The sequence below is a fragment of the Gallus gallus genome, chromosome 3 (genome assembly GCF_016699485.2).
Source record: "Gallus gallus isolate bGalGal1 chromosome 3, bGalGal1.mat.broiler.GRCg7b, whole genome shotgun sequence".
Lineage (NCBI taxonomy): Eukaryota > Metazoa > Chordata > Aves > Galliformes > Phasianidae > Gallus > Gallus gallus.
Genome location: NC_052534.1, coordinates 49,366,409 through 49,382,926, shown reverse-complemented (window position 1 = coordinate 49,382,926; position 16,518 = coordinate 49,366,409). Strand labels below are relative to the sequence as shown.

The 16,518-nt window shown below is 41.2% G+C and overlaps 1 protein-coding gene across 7 annotated transcripts in view; it reads left to right on the top strand.

Annotated features, from left to right (window-relative positions):
* The first annotated feature begins 4,425 nt into the window (after positions 1–4,425).
* RGS17 (regulator of G-protein signaling 17) overlaps positions 4,426–16,518 on the top strand; it is a 69,571-nt gene continuing 57,478 nt past the window's right edge. For 2 of the 7 annotated variants that reach the window (NM_001396150.1, NM_001396149.1), the window contains exon 1: positions 4,541–4,677. Coding sequence is in view for 3 of the 7 variants with exons in the window: in XM_046938455.1 (XP_046794411.1) it covers positions 4,449–4,681 (233 nt within the window). In the remaining 4 variants the exon portion in view is untranslated. Of the gene's footprint in view, positions 4,682–4,868; positions 4,948–16,518 lie in introns of those variants that run through there. The other 5 variants (NM_001396151.1, NM_204841.3, XM_046938457.1 and 2 more) reach the window with 3 other exon arrangements.

The window sequence follows — 16,518 nt, the reverse complement described above, 5'->3', positions numbered from 1 at the left end:
AAATTATAAAGTTTGATTGCTCTCTTTTTATTGATACAAAACAAAGGTTTAGGATTACACCACAACAGAGAAACACAGTCTGTGGATCAGCAAGCTAAGTAAGAATCGGTATTTAATGAGCTGTGCCTTCTTGATCATGACAATCAACTTTGCACCTATCAAAATTCATCTCTCAGGGCTTAACATTTACTAAAAACAGATAGATTCAAAATAGTACGTAATTCTGGCCACCCAAGTGTCATTTCTTGGGAGATAAAGCGACTTCGTGACTACTAACCTTAAAAAAATTACTTACTGTCTCCCAGTCCTTTCTGTTCACTTCCCTTTAAAAAGCAGAATTGTTTCACTGTAAACTGCTCAAATCATTTGGTTACTGACGTAAATCTCTATCTCCCACTTCTGTGCAAAGCAACCTTTTAAAATCCATTCACTCTAGCACATGCAGAAGGGGGATAAAATGCATTTTGCTTGAGGAATAGTGCAAGGAATCTTTGTCTAGCATGTAATGGAGGAATATATTTGGTGAAGGAGCCACAATGGCAGATCAAGCCCACAGGAAGCTATCTAAGACACCAGCTCTGTATTTCAGTCTGGTTTCTTCAGTTTAGTGCCAGTGACATTTTTTTTCCCATTTGAGTCAACAGACTTTAGGGGCTTGGTGGCTGTTGGCACATAATACCAGCCTTTGAAATACTGATTGCTCAGCCAAAGTTAACAGAAACAGCTGCAAAACAAGATGTCATTATCTCTGGGTCTTGCACTGAGAGCTACAAGTGCACTGCCATCTGCAAAGAGCAGTTCTTTAATAGGGGGACTTCTGAAGCCTTTGTTTCTGCATACGAAAAGACAAATTATAGGCATTGCTTGGGGAAATCTGGAACTGGACTCTCAAAAACAAGCTCCAAGTTTGTTCAGTCTATTGCTGCTGCAAAAATGAATCTTTGTAACACTAAAATTCTGCAGTTCTACTCACCTTTGCAATCTGTCTTTCATCCAAACAGTCAACTTCTTCAACTTATTTGCTTATGCCAAGAAGGAGGAGTTGGGGCTTCTTTTCTCTATTGCAGCATAGAAAGGCCTATTTAATTCTTTGAACTCAAATAGTATCAAAAAGCATTAGAAACTGTGATGGTTCAAAACAGCCACAGCTGTAAAAAATCACGGTGTTGTATGGGCATGGATAGGAAACATTCAAGTTAGTATTTTGCATGAGGCGATCCATAAATATCCAGTCACCTCTGTCATTACAATGCATTTTTCCAGTTCATTGCCTAGCTGATGGGACCTATGTAAGCTGTTGTAATACTGCTTTTTACAGAGAAAATAATATATACTATCAGAGTCTCAGACACATTTTAGAGACTCTGACACAAATTCATTTTGTGTCACATTGAACCTATGCTGAGGAAATGAAATAAGGTCACGACTTTCTGATTAATTTAAAGCTTTGAATAATGATTTGTTTTAATTACAGCCGGTGATTCTTCTTAAGCTGAAGAGGAGCAGAGACTACAGAATGTAATCTTGAAGAGTTCATGACCATGGCAAATAATAAATATTTTGTATTGTGCAGGTAAAATATGAAATTTACTGAAGTTATACTGTCAACCAATTATCATCAAGATTTTCATTAAAGTAATAGGAATCTTGATGTCAGAGATCACAAAGCTGGTGTATTTTATTGTCTTTATGTTTTTTATTTACATGCAATCTTTGTACTAGAAAGCCTTCTCGTGTACACGGCGTTCTAGATTTTTACAAGTTTTTCTATAATGCACTGCTCCATTCATCCCATTTGTCTAAAAAGTCAGTGACAATTCATTGAAAAATCAACAACAGATTGAAAATAAGAAATAGTGAATACATGGTAATTGGAAAATTGTTTGGGTTAAGAAATCCAAAGAAGCATGGAACAAGATACAGGAGCTAGGGAGAGAAGATAGAAAGGCCTGGAAAAAAAAAGTCATTGAACACAATTGCAGAGGTCTATAATAGGCACAAAGATTAGCCAGTGGTCTGAACAGAGTGGCTGAACAGCTTTTGAAGTAAGTGTATTTATATACAGGAGTTTAAAGAACAGCAAGGAAGTGGTTCAGGGCAGGAAACTATAGTAAATAGGAATGGCTGTGGGAAATATCAAGAGAGTCACAGGAAACTGAAGTCTTTTATTCATTTAAACCATTGAAGCATGGCGTTTTCTAACATGAAATTTTAAAATCGAAATTATTATTTTTTTCTAGTAGGTGGATAAAATTATTTCATTTATTTATATTCATTACTCACTGTTCTAGCTTGAATTTCTGAATATATTTCCTATAAATGTAAATCTATAGGAGAAGACACCTGCTTTGGTGGGTTTCATAGCTTTGTCTGAATAAAACTGTTGTCGCAATATTAAGCAGGCTCTGAAGGCTTACCACCTTCAGTATGAAGTCAGCAAACTCCAGTATATGAGCTGTAAGTTAAACAAGGCTCGGAATATTTTCTAAAAAGAGTAGCTTTTATGAATTGTGTTTCCTACCATTGGGAAGCACATTAATCAGTGATGCTCTGAATTTTTGATAGCAAGGCATGCTCTTTTCTGAATGTCTCCCAGGGTCTGTATTCTCTTCAGCCCAGAGCAGAAGAGTCTGAGGTGCCTACAGCTCCTCACAGGGAACGGAGGGGCAGCCTTGAGCTCTGCTCTCTGTGACAGCGACAGGACCCAAGGGATGGATCTGTGTTAGGGGAGGGGCAGCTGGGGGTTAGGGAAAGGGTCTGCACCAGAGAGCCATGGGCATGGAACAGGCAGCCCAGGGCAGTGGGCATGGCCCCAAGTTGCAGAGTTCAAGGAGTCTTTGACACCGCTCTCAGATACAAGGTTTGGATTTTGGATGGTCCTATGTGGAGCCAGGAGATAGACTGAATAATCCTTGTGGATCCCTTCCACCTTGGGATATTCTATGATTCTTGAAGGATCAGAAAATCTGATTTACATTTGCTATATTCTAGACAGGTGGGATACCCTACTTCAATCCAGGGTGTGGACTGCCTAAAAACAAGGAAGTTTTAACTTCCATTTAACTCTTTGTGAACAGTGAAGATGAGTTAGAAGCACATTCAAAACCTTTAACACTTCCTAATTATTGTGTTGTTTGTTTGTGTGTTTATTTCCACAAACAGTTCCAAATTGCCATTCACTTGGTTGCTTAATGTCAAGTTACACCTACATCCTTATCTGGGGATGTAACTAACAGTGGTCTCATTATCCAAGGGCAAGACTCTACATGTAGGTAGAATTGTATTGAGACAATTGGCATAGTTGGGAGAAAAAATCAGGCCCTGAAGGTCTTCTTCAAGCCCTAACCAAAAGCTTAAAAGCGAAACTAAATATCCATTGTTCTTACTCCAGTTATTTTAAATTGGCTGAGCAACTCAAGAGCAGGCTGTAGGTAGACCAGGCACAGAGGCATCTATTTGCCAGGAGACAAGCTGTAAGCCACAGAAGAGACATAATGAAAAAAAAATAACTGTGGAAACTTAAAGAGAGAAAAACATAACATAAGGTAAGCGTCTTCACTTAGTCAACAACCTTTGGTATCAAGTGGAGTTATTCATTCCAGTTCTTGGACTTCTCCACCATGAGAATCAGGATAGAAGCAAATAGAAGTGATGGTTTCCCTTCAGGACTGCTCCCAATCCTTTTAATTTCAGCCCTACTATGCATGCAGTTCTGGGCTCAGGTTTTACAGCACTGTTTTGAGATCTTGATGGGATACACAGGTGTCTAGATCAGTGTTGTAAAGAGAATTAATGGGGGTTGACAGCAAGGTGTGCTACCACCTTAATCCAGCCCTCAGCCTTCTTGTAGCGCCTTGCAAGATTGCTTTGGCCAGGTGGAAAATGCAGCAAAGCATTCTCTCTTGAGATAGTAACATTTCTGGATCCATGGCAGGATTTGACAGGATCCAGATGCCAAATACAAATCCAGTGCTGTTGCCTTGAGGTGTATCAGGCTCCAGATTTGTAAGGCGTAGCAGGGAGGCTAAATCATGTTCTCCGTTGAGTGAAAATTTGGTAAGTGGATTTTGGAAAGCGAGGAGAAAAATAAGTTGCAATATCTGGCAGGATTCGGGATTTGCAGCCGGATTTTCACAACACCCCGCTCTTGACTGGTGCTGTCGCCACTGTCAGATCCACGCCGGTTCTTTATTCAGGCGTTGTGCTTCAGGTGCCTGACATCCAAAAGTTATTCAGGCACTACATCGCTGCATCGTTCTCACCTACACTACAAGTGTTGGACAGCGTTCTGTAAACCTTTTTCTGTATTTTTTTTTTCCCCCGTTTGGACACAACAACGTGGGACAAGAGCTGAGCGGGAGCGCAGCGCGGCGGGGCCGGGCCGTGACTCACCCTCCGGGGCCGAGTGGGGAAACTCCCGCTGCCGCCGGGCTGCGGTGGCAGAGCGCATGTGCGGAGGTTCCCAGCCTCCGCTCCTCGCACCCTCCCCTCCCTGCCTGCCTCTCTCCCGCCCTTCCTTCCTCCTGCCGCCCTCCTCCCCGCCCGCCGCCGTCTCCGCTCCGTGCCGGCTGTGGGTGCTGAAGTTGGGCGGATGGCAGCAGCCCCGCTCCGCTAGGGACGAACCGCCGCAGCCCTTCTCGGGATCGCTGAGCGCCAACTGCACGCAGCCGGGCGGGGGTGGGTAAGGCGCTCCGTTTGTGTTTGAGCCCGCACCGCGGTGAAATGGCATCAAAATGTCTGCTTTGGAGTGATGCGCGGAGTGGGGGGAAAAGAAAAAAGAGGAAAGAAAAGAAAACAAAACAACAAAACGCGGGGGGGTTGAGAGGAAGAGGAGGAAGGGAGGTGAGAAGGAGGGAGGGAGGGAGGGAGGGAGAGAAAGAGGATGGATGGAGGACAGCGGAGTGCAGCCGAAAATGCGTTCAGCGAGGGGACCGGCTGTATGTCAGTGTGAGTGTGCGTGCGTGTGTGTGTGCAACAACGGGCGGCTGCGGCGCCGAGGCTGCAAGGTGGTGTTTCTGTGTGTGTGTGTGTGTGTGTGCGCGGCTCCGTGCCCGCGGTGCACAAAGGGGTGGGGAACCGTGCCGCCGGCTCTGCCCGCTCCCTCCTCCGCAGCCCCCTGCCTGTGCCCGGGGTGCCGCGGGGATCCGCCGGGCGATGCCGCGGGGATGCGCCGCGCCGGGCGATGCCGCCCAGCCTCGGGCGGGGGGAGAGGGCCGCCCCCGGGAAAGCCGTGGGCACGCGCCGGCGGGGTGACAGCCGCCGGCTCGCGGTGAGGCAGCGTTCCTCCTGCCTTTCCTCTTGACCTTCCCTCTTGTAACGCGGGTCTGCTTGGCGGGGGAGTGGGGGTGTGATTATTGCTATTAATGCAATTAATATTTCAATCCGAGGAGCCGGCGTGAGGCTGCTCTGAACGCAAGAGCTGCTTTCCTATCCCTCCTTCTCCCCAGTCTCGCACCGGGGAGCCCCCGCCGCCGCCGCCGCCCTTCGGGGCCGCACCGCCCTCCGCGGCACCCGGGCGGCACCCGCCGCCCCCGCCCGCGCTGCCCTGCGGCATCGCCATCCGCCGGCCCCGGCCTCCTTCCTCCCCGGGAAATGTCGGAGGGCGGGGGCGGCACGGCGGCGGGAGCAGGTGGCGGGCGCGGCCGGCGGGGCAGGGGCTGCTCCCGGTGTTGGCACCGGCACAGCGCACGGCGGCGTGGGGCTTCCCTGCGCCCGGGGAAACACCGGCTGCCGGCGGGGCGGGGGATGCTGCCGCCCTTCCAGCCGCCGAAAGCCGCGGTGTGCTGCTGCAGCTGCTGCTGCTGCTCCCGCGGTTCCTAACCTCTACTCGGGATGAAAGCGCCCGCAGTTAAGAAGGCTGAGGTTGCCTCGCTTGCTCGTCTGTCTAGCCCGTGTTGCACAATTTATAGCTGCCTCTTGTTGATTCCTGAGGAAACCCTACCCGCACCGCCTGGCTGAGAACTGGCAGAGAGGCATTTAGGATTTTCAATATTTGGTTTCCTTGATTCTGTATCTGAGTTTTCACCGATGCACGTTATAGGTTTGCAGCTTTTGCAAAATGGATGAAATCTCAAACACCCTGCTAGGTAAATGTGAATGAGTTGCGTATCGTTTGGCAGTACCGTTGTAGGTAACAGGTGATAAATAGCTTTCCACAAATGTAATATATACATGCATTGCAAATTTGGGGAGTTCTTTAAAAGAGGATAATTCTTATTCAAATCAGTGGATGTGAGTGTCACCGTCCTTACGTAAATCACTGGGGAGTCTTCCTGCGACTCAGGCCAGTTAGGCAAAGAAATCATTTGACTTTTATAAAGAGATGGTATTACACGCTGTTATCCCCATTATCAAATATTTATTTTCATTTAATTGTATACTCACAGTAAGGAAAGTCCTACTAAAAGATGCGCATGCCCCACCCCGATAAGTTTACATAGCTGAAGGCCATGAGGGACCTCTCTAAAATACGTGAGAGGCAGACACTGAATGCCTTTCTCAATCAAGGCCTTAGATCCTTCCAAGTAGCCAAAATAGGAACATAATTTGATTAAAAGCGTACGATCAAAAGAATTGCAGTAGTGAGTTGGACATCCAGTCCAATATCCTGGCTCTGACTGTGGTCATTAGCAGATACCGAAGGGAGAAAAACATAAGGAACAGAACTGGTATGCTGTGATTTTTTTCCTGCTATATGTTTTCAAGTTCAAGCAAACTGTAGTATAGGGATTTCTTAAACTGGAGCTTGCTTCCAGACCATCATATTTAATAAGCCCCTGACTTTCTCTACTCCCTTTTCTTAATCCATTTATACTTTGGTCTCAACCACATTCTGTGGCAGTGCGCGCCACAATTTGATTATGATTTGTGTGAAAAAGTACTTCCTTTTGTTTGCCATGAACCTGCTGTCTGATAATTTCATTAGGTGCTCCTTAGCCTTCGTATGTGACAAAGGCACGCCCTGTGCCTGTGCAGGTGCTGGCAGTGTCCTCACAGCAGAGCAGGTCCTGCACTAGCGGTTCGGGTCCCTTCACTTTGTCCAACACTAATTGAGGAGAGCTGCCTGGGGCTCTGAGGCCATCTCAAGCCCTTGGTCTTTATGTTGGAGTCTATAGACAAGAATAGTCATTCTTTTTCTTGTTATTCCACGTGGACATTTACAAACAAAAAAATTGCCCCAAACCCATGAACTCGTTTCAAAAAGGCACTGAAATGTCTGCTGAAAATTACCTCCCTGCACTATTGATTGAAAATGAAGTCTGACTGACAGCAAAAAATTCCCATCCTAATCCAATCTCTCCTTACCACAAACAGAAGATAAAATGTTTTATTTTCAAACTACAGCGTTTTTCAAGAAGTATACTAAGCACAAAATGGAAGGTGCACATGAAGGGATGTATATCCGTGAACTCTGCACGCTGGGATTAACTAGTAATTCCTCTGCATAAAGTTCATTTTAAGGAACATGCGTACTGAACAGTGGGCATAGTTTCAAAAGTAAAGTTTAAATATCCCAGAAAGTCAAATTGATTTGGAAGGACCTGTGACACAATGACTGCTTCTGAGGTTGAATCATGCTTGTGGAGCATCGATATTGATGAGACTGATGTAGCAGAGAGCTTCCCTGATCTCACTGGCAGGCCACACTTGAGTCCATCACAAGAGTAATTTAAGAGACTAGAGAGCTACAGAGGCACAACGTGGACCCAAAGATCTAGAAACCAGCCATGGGTGCAGATTGGAACAATCCACAGCAAACTGTGGACAGGTGGAGAGCAGTAGAAACTCAGATAACTTGAGAAATCTTTCACACACACGCACACACACACAAAACCCACCAAAAAAAACCCAAAAACAAACAAACAAACCCACTAGTGGCTTCAGGTGCTGTAATCCCAAGAGTTTAAAGGAGGAAGGGACCAAGTGGCGTTATTACAAAGACAGGATAGAGGGGATGGCAGTCAGTCAGACTCTAGCCAATCTTAAATGAAATATGAGAATGGTTTTCCACTAATAAATGGCATTTACGTGTATGTACATTTATGCATGCGTATATAAGCAGCAAACATATATATGTGTATAAACTTTCCGTCATTAAAAAAGTGCATAAGCTTGAAAAAAAAATTGCAGTAAGATTAATGAGATTAAACATTTTTCTACTCCTGTAATGAGTAAATGAAACCACTTTCTTACTTGTACGCTTCATACACGTCTTTAAATACATAGCTCGTGGGGATTCCTGTGGGTACTCACAAGGTGTACTATATAAAACTGTATCAGCTCTCACAGAGGTATTGGTTGCAGTTCCATTAGCTCCCTTCTGATCACATCTCCATGCTGTCAGCTATGGATTTTTTTGCACTCATACCAATGTCTCAAATCTGGTGTTCTTAATGAAAAATATTATCCTCATTGTATTTGTAGTGCTTGTTCTGTGAATATATAAAGAATTCTCTAAGAACATAAAATTAATGTGCCAATTAGCTTGGCTTAAAATTAGTTGAAAATGAAATCGTACAAGAAATTTAGCATTTCTATTGACCTCTTGTTTGTCCTAAGAAGTCCTGGTAATGAAATAATGTGATCAGACTTTCCATATTGTTAATTAATTAAAAGCCTGTGCATAGGGTATAAAAACAAATGAATAGATTAAGTCATAATTAAGTTTATCTATTTATGGTTATAGCTAATGGCTATAATGATGCAGGCTTATAAGCAGGCCTGTGTGAGTGGCTTTGCAGGCTCCTGAGGGGTGCTTCCTTTCTCCCAAGGTATGGAAGCCTGTCAGCTCTGCCCCTCAGCAGGTACTGCCAAGTGGAACTGAGGCACAGGGCTGTGTGACAGCCAATCCCATGGGCATATTGCTTCAGAGACCTCTTGCCTGAAAAAAGTGGGTGCCTCTGCCCAAAGTTGAGTATCTGCTCTCATAAGGTTTCTCTTGGCACTGCCACTGCTTCTAATGTGCACAAAGGAAGCAGCCATGCAGTGTAACTGTGGCAGGGAACTACGGGAGCACTTAAAGCACACAACGAATGATCTCATGGTCTGCAGTGCTGCTTCTTCCCAACCACCACAAAACCCAGGCTGAGGCTAACAGGGGTCCTCTAAACCAAAGTAGGGGCTGGGCATGCTGTTGCGCTTCAGCTGCTTTGCACTGCTCTGGTGATGCAAAATAGATGAAAATACAATTTAGACGACTGGTGTGCCTTGAATACTTTGTGCTGTTCTACTGTGTTAATTAATCTCAGCTTATTTTTTTTTAAATGTAGAATAAATCAAAGTAACACAAGCTGATTTGATACTGAATCTATCTTATCTTTATGTTTTTTGTGCTAGCTTTGTCTTCGGGCTCCTTGTTTATAAAACATGGATGAAATGCTTCATATTTTTCATACAATCTCAATTTTCATACATTATTTATTTTGTAAGCAAATGGCAACGAGTTCTTAGAAATCAGAAAATTTCTGTACAAAACATATGTAGGGAATTTGCAGGTAGAGAGGTGGAATAGCAATAAAATGTTAAGAAAATCTTAAATCCTAACACCAAGTATTAGATACTACAAATTACACTTACGGATACTCAGACATCTTAAAGATGACTGCTGCATAATCCTTCTCCATACAGAAATACAAAATAACTCGCCTAGTTTCATCAACGAGAAAGAAAGTAAATTAGCGAGTGATGCATTAACACAGCTATGTAGCTTCTGCTACCAAAGCAGCTTCCTTTAAAGCAGCTTGGCTCTTCCCTCCAGTGATGCCAGACCTGTGCTTGCTGAAATATGAGGGAGTGCTCACGAGCTAGACAACCCTATAGAGCCCTAACTCTATGTGTGCTGCCGGGGAGGGAGTGAAACTAAGAAAATATAGCCTGTGAGAGGAGACTACTACTCTATCATGGCTTCCTGCTGTAACAGTCAGTTGAATATGCCACTTTGCTTTGTAATTTTAGCTCAGTGCAAGTCCAAGCAAGTCTTTCTGTTAGTCTGTTTTGGGAAGGTCCAATATGGTTTGGGCTGTTTTGCTCTGTTATGTTTTGCTATGTTACGCTTTACTGTGATGTGGTATGCTGTAACAATGTCTTCATTTATCAGCAGCTCATGACAGTTACAGTAAAGTAATCCCATGTGCTCATAGATAAAGCAATTAGACCACACGAATCACAGATGAAGGCTGTCAGGTTATCCTTAGCACAACATTCTTATGCCTATTACAGATGAGACAGCTTTCAAATGAGAGAGCTCAAAATGCAGGGCACTCCATGAGGCAAGTGTTCAGCCAGTCGTAGATACATTGCAGCTAAGGCAAGGAGCTTAAGTCCTTGTATTGCTCACAGTACCAAACAGTGTCACCATATACACACTGATCTCCTAAAAGCTTAAAAAGGAGGGAAATATCAATATATATTTTGATAGTGTGCTTATTATGCAATGAGAGTGACCTTCTGAAATTAGGAATTTTGCAGTCAATCTATTTTATTATGGTGCTCTTACCCAGTCCTGCAGGCAGCTCCCAGTCTCCATCATTCCTACTGCACCACACCTTTGGGTGGTGTAAATGAGGCTTTCTCAATTGTTTGCACTGTGTGAAAATCAAGAGCAGTGAGTAATAACTTCCTTTACAAGTGCTTCACAGGAAGCCCCGATTTAATGAACGTAGGTGGGAAATGTGGTCCTGATTACTCAGTATCCAAAAGGTACCTTTGTTTCCAATTCTTAATGTCTTCAGAAATGAAAAAAGCTCTAAAATATTAATGAGATGCTTTCACGGCTTTCAAGACGGGTTTGAGAAGATAGGAGTGAGATGTGTAGCCTATTTTTTGTTATTCATTTACAGTGGCTTAAAAGTATACCCATGAATTATTTTCATGCTTAGCTTTACTTTGTTGGAATGCAGTTGTCATATAATGGTCTGATAATCTAACTCATTCGGCTTGATGTATCTCATAATCTGGTAACAAGTGTTTAATTTATACTGTTTCTTTTTCACTGTTGTATTTATTGTGTTCGAAGATTTTTATCAACTCTTATTGTCCCGCACAGTGTGAAAAAAATGATAGTAATATTCAGTCTTAGCTGCACAGTAAGCATCATGCTGACCAGAACGGACAAGAATGTTTTCCGATTCAGTGTCTCATTAGTTCATATGTTAAACCAGCTCATAGAGCTACTACAAAAAGTCAAGACAGTACACATGTGTTGAGGGTGTAGAAAAGAATAGAGGGAACCCCTCTGCCCAGTGAATGCAGCAACTCCATAAATTATGAAGTTATGAATATGGCAGCTTTGAGTGATCAGCACCTTTACAACTAGGCATTGGTCAGTGATTCACTATACAAAGATTCGCTGTAGAGAAGCCTGACTGTTTATGGGATTTGTCCTGAGCTCTGTCTGCAGAAGAACCGTCCTGTATCAAATATCTGTCTCAAAGTGCATGTCTGTACTGCAAATTGCAGTGTAGGGTAGAGAGATCTGACATAAGTTGAACACTGGAAAAATCTAGCTAAAGCAGCACTGTATCCTGTGCAGGAAAATGTCCTTATTTTACCTCTACTGTCTGTATGTCATCTCACATCCTGCAGTACTCAGAAACTGAAAAATCCACTCCTGAACTTTTTTATTTTTAAAACTAAATGACTCCTGAGGGCATTTACCATGAAATATGTTTCATATTATTTCAGCCGTTGTCTTAGCTCTTCTTAGACCTGCCTCAATTGATCAATATCCCTCTTCATCTAAGGACTTCCCAACTGTGTTTCAATAGCAGTCAGTGAAAAATACTGCAGTAACGTGGCTTTCACATGGAGAAGATATCAGTTTTTTATAGCTAAGGAAGAGCAGTTCTTCTGGGTGCAGCACTGCACTTAGCACTTCTTTTACTTGCCATAACTTTCAATTCTTGTTAGATTCCCAAGTTATGTCCCTGCAAAACAAAACAAAACAAAACAGAAAAACAAAACAGAAGCCTAAGCTTGTGCACCAGAACTTGACCATCTACGTATGACATGGTTAGAGTGGTCCCAGATCCAGGGACTGCTACCAATAAAATGCCTGCATGAAGCTGTCTTACTATTCAGATCCGGGCAGCCTAATTACAAGAGTGTAACTAAATTGTCCATTTAGCCTCAAAGCCAGAGAAGCCTGGAATTGCTTAGCTTTCCAAAATACATATATCACATCTTTTCAGGATAAAACTTCTAGCCTTTGGCTTTGGCCTGCATCCTATATTCTCTGGCTTTTATTAGATTCAACCAAAGTAAACTCGTATTTTCTGTAACTCAGTTACAAGTGGATCTAGTTCACCTTAAGTCAATGATTTGTCCTTGTTGGCCTGCATTACTCCCTCAGCATTTGCCTACTACAAGCATTGTCATTAGCAATTTGTATAGTTCTTTCTGTTTTGTTCATAATTTGGGGAAGGTTGTCAAAGTTGCATATAAGAATGTATTTCTGAAGTATCCAATTAGAAACACACCTGCTCACACCATTTTTAATTTCAGACCAAGATTTATCAGTTTTTAGTGCATATAATTTTTACCAAGTTCATTTTCATCTCGTTTATTCTACAATCACAGTGTTATGTGTACTAACAGAAGTCAACTGATTTATGTTGACTATATAGGCATCAACTTCAGCCATCAAATTGGTAACCTTATGTAAAATGTTAATAAAAAATAGATTTCATTAATCCAAAACATATCTATGTAGCTTCATATACTATATTTACCATAGCTCGTATAGAATGCTTTTAATTATATGAAGTTCACTCTAGTTCTTCAAATGAATATTACTATAATGTTCTACCAAATCTTATTACTATTAATATTCTACGAAATCTGTGGGATGTGGTGGGTATGGTTTTATATTCAATATTCATTTCTTTCAAACATCACGGAGAGGAATTCTTCAAGCATATTCAGTAAAAATGTGTAAAGTTTAGGAAAGGAGAGAAAGGGGCCTGGCTCATACCTGTATGTTCATGATATAATGGGAAAGCTAGATATGCTTTCTGTGACTGAATTCTGATGAGCTTTTTTCTTGACTGAGCATATAATGCTCGGACGAACACTCTGGCCTGGATTCATACAATGTGAAAAAGCAGGTGACATTTCAGAAACTTTTAAGAAAATAGAGTTCAGAAATCTCTAAACAGTAAGAGAGGAGTTCTATCCCTCATATCATGCTCTTGAAAATCTAGACAATCTAGTAAACACTGAGAACGTATACAGAACACATTATGAAAAGGCTGTCCTTACTAATGCTATCTAAGGAAGTGTTTTAAAATAATTGTCCCATCATGCCATTTTTTTTTTCTGCAAGCTTATTGTTTGAAGAACCATGTCACTTCTGCATTCTAGGACATAGTAAGCAGCACTGCTGTTTCATGGAAAAGAAATACAAATGGCTATTAATTAAGTGATTCCTCAGGATCATACAGTAAAATTCTGGCAGATGCAGAATTTGAATATAAAGGGAAAAATTAGTTTTCTTGTTGATTTAAAGAGTCAAAATTTAACACCAAGAATCTTGACTCACACTTCACTTTTACCAATGTAATGCTGATATGTAAAATATCAGGGAGAGCTTAAGCTACAGAAAATCTGAAGAAAAATGGGGATTTGCATTTGACTCAGAAGTCAGTCTTTCTAATCAAATGACCAGTGCAAAGACCATGTATTTCCATCCAGTATCATTACACTGATACCTTGCATGTGTAACCTGATTATCAGCACTAAAAGTATTAGTTATGGCCCTGTTACAAAAACATCCCTCAATAGGAAGCATAGCTTTGGATGATTGAGCAATGTAGCCCTACATTTTGTAAATGAGAAATAGAAAAGGGAAACATAGTCAGTAGCATAATACTTTCTTCACAAATCTTCTGATATTTACTTCATCAGTTCTTTTTTTGTTTTTATTTAGTTTGGTTCGTTGTTTGTGTTGGTTTTTTGTTTGTTTGTTTGTTTGTTTTGGTTTGGTTTAATTTGATTTTGTTTTGTCCTTTTGTGTGTGTGTGATCCATTAAACTAATACTTATAGCTTTGTCTGAGATAACTCCGAATGCATCGAGTCAGTAAGATAATACCTGTTCTAGCTTTATCAAATGAAATATAAAATAACTTTATACACATACCCATTGGTAGTTTTTCTAATAAAAGATCCTGTGAGATCATGATTATAATGCACACCATTTATTTTATTTTTTATTGCTAGTAACAGGAGGACTAAGAGTGAATTAACTAGTCAACTCATGCTTAATTCTACTAACGAATACACAATACATTTTCTAATCTTAAATTACTCTGAACATTTACAACACTGTACATTCTTCAGCTTAATTGATTCTTGGCCTAGGAGAAATGCTTTAATCAATCCATATCAGCATATGTATTTTTATTTTTATTTTTAACTTCAAATATTTTGAATAAATTACCTTGTGCTGAATGCAGAACACATCCATGGACAGTGGCATAAGTTACTCCCAGTCAATTTTTCCAAGATGTTTGTTCTGAGGTATTCTGATAGCCCAAGGAAATGTAAAGTAGTTTATTTCTTGGCGAAAAGAAATATGTTCCTCCATGTTCTTTTAAAAATGAGGGAGAAGTCTCAGTGAATTCCAGTAAACATGGTTTAAAATGACTTTAATATAGGAAGACTACATTTGTCTGAAAGCATACATTATTTCAGACTAACCTGTAGCTGGAATTCAGTTTGTTTAAGGTACATAAGTTTTTTAAGACTCCAGATACTTTAATTGCTATTAACATATAAGGCATTTTTCCATTAATTTTAATGGTGTTCTATGGCAGTAACTATTACATGCAATGCTAGCCATCAGTCATATTTCAAACATGCGATTGCAAGAGCTGTATTTAGCCTCTGTTAAGTAGAAACTATTCTGCTGGGCAGTGAGATCGTATGCAGCAAAGGAACTGAATACCAGAGACATCCTGACTTTGACTGTACCCTATGCTGTGAGATATTAACTGGAACCACCTGAAGAGAGCATTTTATGTTTTAAAATGAAGCTAAGCTGTATTAATACAATACACTTTTTTTTTCTTTTAAATGTGCTAGACCTCAATCCATGTAGGTGAGAGACTACTATAAAGTGTGCTGGAGTCTTATCCTCTGAGGTAAAGAGCATATGCAGTAGGATGCCAAGCAAATCAACTGCTATTGAACCAGACTGGCAGCATGTGCTTGGCAGCTCTCTGGTTTAGGCTGCTTTGTATTAGTATGGCCAATTCCAGCAGGTGGCTTAAGAATAGTTACAGGAACACTGGAAAATAAGAGCATAGGCTGGAGGGAACACCCTGGTTAATTGCATCCAAATCCCCAGCTGTTTCCAACCACCAGTTCTTACCTTTTCTTCTTTTTCAGGATCAATTTAATGTTAGAAGCAGGAAGGGTTCTACATCTATTCTTATTCTAAGAGTGATCCAGACATCCAGTTGATAACCTTTTTCTTCTTTCCTGATGCATTTATCCAAAGACGGCTTTGGATAAATTTGTTCCTTTGCAGCCATCTGTCTCCCAATTGGTCTCCCATCCTTCCATTTGTCCACCTAACTTAATCATCTTCATCCCCTTTAATATTTGTCCTCATATTGCTCCTAAGATCAAATAGACCTCCGAAGATGGAGGGAATCCTCAGAATGTGAAATCTCCGGATCTTGCGAAGGAAGAGGAGGACTCAAATGCCATGGCAACAGCTCTCCTTCCATTCATGAAAAACCACCTCCATCCCTTTCTCTTCCTAATTTATCTATGGAGTTCAGTGTAGTAGGAATGTGATAGACTGTATGACTACTCCATAAACATCCTCTCACTCTCTTTTATTTAAAGGCAATCCCATGGTAAGGTGCAGCTAACACCTGAAGAAAGCTTAGAATTGTGTCACTTGAGTTCCAACACTGTGACACAGAGCCTTTCTTGCTGTAAATAATGGCATAGAAACACATGAAATCAAACATCTAAGAAAAAATTCAGCCACATAAACTTCTACAGTCTGTGCCTAACTGAAAGCAATATCCTGATACTCATTTCTAATGATGTTGCAACTTATTCTGTGAGGAAACCTGTTGACTATGATACCCCTACTGAGGTGAACAAGTGACTGGTTGTCAGAAGAAGTGGTGATAGGCACTTACACATAGCCACTTGTGTCATAGGTTGTACAGTGTGAAAGAAAAAGGAAAAACATTACAGGTGTAATAGTAGTTAGGAAAATTAAACATTTCATCAACTTCTGCATCCATCTTCCGTATCTTAAATGTAAAACAAACAAACAAACAAAAACAAAAAACAGAAAGAAAGAAACTTTAGTAGATGCAATTTCTTTAAAAGTTGATACACATTTGTTTGGAGTTATTTCAAACCAAATAAATAAAGGAGGAAACAGATCAAGATGTTGTTAATTTAATTAAAAAATAATGATCTAATGTAACAGTTTTTTATTACTCTCCCAAAAGTTCTGTTCTTACTGACTGCTACTTACTGTTTAGAGAGGCCTG